A 4,844-nucleotide genomic window follows, 5' to 3' on the forward strand; every position below is an offset into this window, starting at 1 on the left:
ACTCGTACCGTGGTCGACTACGTGGGAGTCCAGTGACATAGCCATTATGCTAACTGCTGGTCCCAAAAAAATAAAAATTCTTAAAAAAAGAGAGAAAATCTGGAAAGGAACAGGGATAAAGGGAGTAGAGTGAGGGGAACTCGCCTAACCTATAGACAAGATGAGAATTATGGAAAACTTTTCATAAGAAACTATGCAAGAAGAATGTGGAACATTACTGAAAGAAAAGAATCACTACTTTAAAATCACTACTTTAAAACTCTGTACCAGTGATATTATTCTTCCAAGGTGAAGGAAAAATAAAAAGCTTTCTCAAATCTGTGCTGTGAGTAATACTAAAAAAGTTCTTCAGGAAGAAGGAACAGGATGTGGGTCAGGTAATTGGGTTCACTTAATGAAAGGAAGAGATGATGTCAGAAAAAAAATGGAAGTGAAATAAAATATTTTCTTTTTCTTAGTCTTAATTCATCTTGAAAATAAGTACTAGCTGGGTGTGGTGGAATGGGCTGAAATTGCAGCTACTCAGGAGGCTGAGGTAGGAGGGTCATGAGTTCAAAGCCAGCCTGGGCAACACAGTAAGACCCTATCTATAAAAATAATAATAATAAAATAACTCTTTATAGGGCTGAATGGTGACATAGAAGTAAAATGTACTGCTCTCCAAAGCGAGCCACATGGGGCCCACATGGTTCTGGGATCTCACTCAGAGACCACCCTGACTATGCTAGGCACATGCATGCCCATGATCCAGGGCTGGCTGAGGCTCGGGGTGGATCACGAGGTTAAGGCCCTGTTGAGAATACTGTTTCTCTGTCCTTGTATCTCTCCCTCTTAAAACCTGTTTTAAGTTAAAAAAATAAAACAGTACTTGGGTCACAACTAGCTTTATACCATTCACTATACCATTAAATCCAGCACATGGATTTGCAGGTGAGGCGCATATTGACACAGAGAAGCAAAGGGAAGCTCTGGGAATGGAGGAGATCCATTATACAGGGTGGGAAAGGAAGTGAAAAGTTTCAAACGCCCTTTTAACAGAACACATACATACATACACACACATGCACATGCACACGTGCGCACGTGCACACACATAACTGCTCTAGCTCATTAGGAAGAATGTGCTCAGACAGGACACATCTTACTATTCAAAGGTCAAGTTGAAAAGGCAAACAGATGGCTGCTTCCCAAACATTCCTTGTTTGGCTACGAATGTGCTGACATTTGAGGACAGAAATGTGGGGTGCTGGTCAGGAGCACGCTCCTCTTACACCCTGATTACAGCAGCTAAGTAAACGAGGCAATGCTTGAACCTTCAATCAAAGGCAGCAACCACATTCTTTTAGCAAGAGGCTGCTCTAGCTTTTAGCAGTGGCCAGGAAGGGGGGATATAATTGTGTTTCAGCCACCTAGAAAACCTTGAATCCTCCCAGCAAGGTGAGGGAGCCTGAGGAATGAGACGGAGGACAAAAACAGAAGTTAATTTTAGCAGCTTCATATCCATTTGATAAAATAAGGAGCAACGTCTGTGATGTGATAGAGAAATGTCAACACCCTGGGAATGTCCTCTGAACCATGAAGGTTTTTGACTCATTTTCAAAGAAAAATATGCCCAAGACCATGCAGTTTCTCGCTCCATTTTCTTTTGCCATTCCTTTCTCTCTTGTGCCTGGGAAACTCAAAGCTGCTCCTCTTAGGGCCTCTGAGGCTCCCTAGGGCTCTTTCTGTTTTTAAAGAAAAGCAAATGAAAAATGCTGCTCCCTTCATTGAGAGGGGGCTGCTGTTTTTCAGTGAAACAAAGCAAATACCAAGGTCACCTTCTGTCTGTTGTTATTTAATTCAACTCTTTTAGATAACTGAATATTGGTGGCAATTCTGTAGTTGACTGGGACACAAATCTCATCAGAAGAGGCAACAGAAAAACTCAAATATATCTTGGAGTACCAACTGTCATTTGGAACTGGTCCCTTTACAGTGTTCAAATCAGAAATGTGGCTAAATTCACAGAGTGAGAGTTTCCCAGCCCTCCCTGGTCCTGAGCTGGCTGTGGGTATCTCAGAGGCACCAGGAAGGCAGGTCCAGAAGGACCTCTCAGTGCCCAGACACCCACCTGTGCCCGGACATCAGGACCAGCCACCAGGTTCTGTTGCTGTTGGCCCTGGTGTGAATAGTTAAAGAGGTCTAAAGTGTCGATGAATGAATGGTTTTCCTTGTGAGTTTAGTCCAAAACCCAGGCGTACTACGTACATCTGTGCACAGAAAATGTGGCTTCTGTATTTTCGTGGGTTGATCGAACGTGCTCACAAGCCTCCAAGAGCTCAGCAGCAGCAGGGAATCAAGCACACACTAGCTCCAGCAACACCTCGGTGTCAGCAGCACCCTGGGGCCTCAGTAGTCTCGTGGCCAGGTGGATGGTGTGGTGGGGGCCACACCACAAGGAGTGCAGGCTACCTGGGGTTTGGTTTCCTCCTTACTCAGAGGTAGGGGCTCCCTTGGCTGACCTGGCCTCCCCTCATCTCCCATTAGCACATTCAAGGTTCATCCAGAAGGCCAGGTGGAGGTCATGAAGAGCAGAGGCTAGAACCCCCTAGTCCCCTGACAAAGCTGCCCCTTGCAGCCTCTGCAGCAGGCTCACCTCGCCCCTTCTCCCCACGCCCCCCACAACATCTGCACCTGCTGTGTTCCTGATGCAGTCAGCTCTTCCCTGTCCTGCCTCCATCTCCCCAGTCCACATGTCTGCAGAGATCTGGATCCAGAATCTTCCCCTCACCTCCCCTCTTCACACCACAACTCATTCGCATCACCACCACAATTAATTCTATTCCTTCTTTCCCCCTTCACTTCCCTTCTCTCCTCTGCCCTTCTCCTTCCTTAATTCCTTCCCTCTCTCTCTTTCTTTCTTTGCCAGAGAAAACATGTGCTCCCCAGAGAGGGGATAGGGAGAAGCATCCTAGCCAAGGCTGGGTCTTGAACTGCTGTGGGTCATATGGGATCTGGTTCCCTTAAACGCTAGGTCACAGGGCCAGCCCTACAGAGAAGTACTCCTATGCTTCTCCCTGAACTTGTGAACTCCCTGGGGACAGGTTCTGGGTCCCTCACATCTGTGCAACCCAGGTTTGGCCCAGCCAGTGCCTGGCAAAATAGAAGGCTTGGGCCAAGAAAGGGCCACTGGGCGGCTGGAGCAGATTTTGGAGGCCTCTACTCATCAGGCAGGGAGGTAGACTTAACACCACAGTGAACCACAGCACCTGGGGCATGGAAGTATGAGAACCAAGCGCTATTTTACGACACACACACTGAAAATGCCCTGCAAGAAGTGATGGGTGGCAGAACAGAGGCTGGAAATGAGCAGAGGCTGCTGCAGACAGTCGCCGGAGCTGCTGCGAGAAGAAAGGGGTAACACGGCGATGGTGAGAGTTCGCATGCAACTCCGAGGCTGGGGTCCCACCTGCGAGGGCTCAATGCTAACAGCTGCGGCAGGTGTGGACACTGGAACTGCTGACAGTTGAGCTCCCCGAGGCCTGGAGGTGCCCTCCTTCCGCATCCCAGAGGATCAAATACAACCATACCTGCTAACTTCTCTCTCCATCCTGGAAGGCAGCAGGTTTAAGGAAGCCCTGGAGGAATGTCCATAAAATGGCTTCTGCCAAGGGCTGTTCTATCATTACTGGTTCCCCAAACTGTGGGAGGATGAAGCTCTCCAGACAGAGGTGGCTCCTACCTGAGTTCCCCAGTTCCCAGTCTACGGCTCTCGTTCAGAAGACACGTCACCTTCTGCCCCACTACTGGCACTGCGGTCTTCTTTTCGGGGAGCATTTCTTTCTTTGCTTGATTCAGAAGGTCCCTTGGCTCTGGTCTTCTCTTTCCTCTGCTGCTGTTTTTCAAGCTTTGACAGCTGGTTTAAAAAATAAAAAGAAGAATGTTTAACAAACATGGACACAAGCCTGGACAGCCAACATGCCAGCTACTTCCCAGGTAAAAACCACTGGAAAAGCTTTGACTGGTAGCCTGGCATACCACGGAAGCTCAGATATACCAAAGTGCACACAAACTGTCTACCAGACAGGCTCTGAGTCGCTAAAGGAGATTAGTCAGGTGTGTAAGCCCTGTCTGTCTTTTCCTTACACATAATTTGACGTGGCACACGGTATGTAGGAAGAGCCATGCAACAGTCTTAGAAGAGTGAGCTCCACGCACGATAAAGAGTTTTAGTCCACTACTTTTTTCTCTGCTGGCTCTTAGCTTTCTCTCACCCGGTTGACTTTTTACTAACTGTTTTCTAAAGTTCCACTATTAGCTGAAGATAACAGAGAAGACTGTGAAAAAAAAGCACAAGCATATTATACACTATCTGTTATCGGTGTGTTCTGTGAAACTGAAGCCTGGCTCTCCACAGCCAAAGCCAGGAGTGCGCCTAGCAGACTGCATGGTGCCTATATACAGGACACTGACGTGGAGCCCAGTGACTTCTACCAGGCCAGCAGGGGGACACACCTCTGGCACCCAGGTCTAATGGAGCCTGAGTCTACTTCCTCCTGGGAAGTCTCCTCACTGGTTTAAAGAAAACCTCAGACAGGATGGTTGAAACCACCTTAGATCGGCCAGCACTCTATACAACAGCATGGCCACTCCAGACAGGCCTGCTGAGAAAGCTGTCAGAGCAGACCCACAAAGTTTTGGTCCACAAGGTTTTCTCGGACCAAAAACATCATCTGTAACAAAACCCGGGAGACAGCAACACCCAATTTCACAGACCATGTCTGTAAACATTTTCCTTTTTATTTTTCAGGTTTTTGCCATAGGGCACATGTGCTCGCTCTCTAGAGAGAGACAGAGAGGGAAAG

The 4,844-nt window shown here is 47.7% G+C and overlaps 1 protein-coding gene across 1 annotated transcript in view; it reads right to left on the bottom strand.

The window, feature by feature from the left end:
* Positions 1-4,844, bottom strand: part of DTD1 (D-aminoacyl-tRNA deacylase 1) — a 224,652-nt gene that overhangs the window by 12,015 nt on the left and 207,793 nt on the right. Inside the window, exon 5 of the mRNA XM_006163636.2 lies at positions 3,722-3,895. Coding sequence (XP_006163698.1) covers positions 3,743-3,895 — 153 coding nt within the window. The 3' untranslated portion in view covers positions 3,722-3,742. The remainder of the gene's footprint in view (positions 1-3,721; positions 3,896-4,844) is intronic.

Source organism: Tupaia chinensis, unplaced genomic scaffold, assembly GCF_000334495.1.
Source record: "Tupaia chinensis unplaced genomic scaffold, TupChi_1.0 Scaffold142716_1, whole genome shotgun sequence".
Lineage (NCBI taxonomy): Eukaryota > Metazoa > Chordata > Mammalia > Scandentia > Tupaiidae > Tupaia > Tupaia belangeri.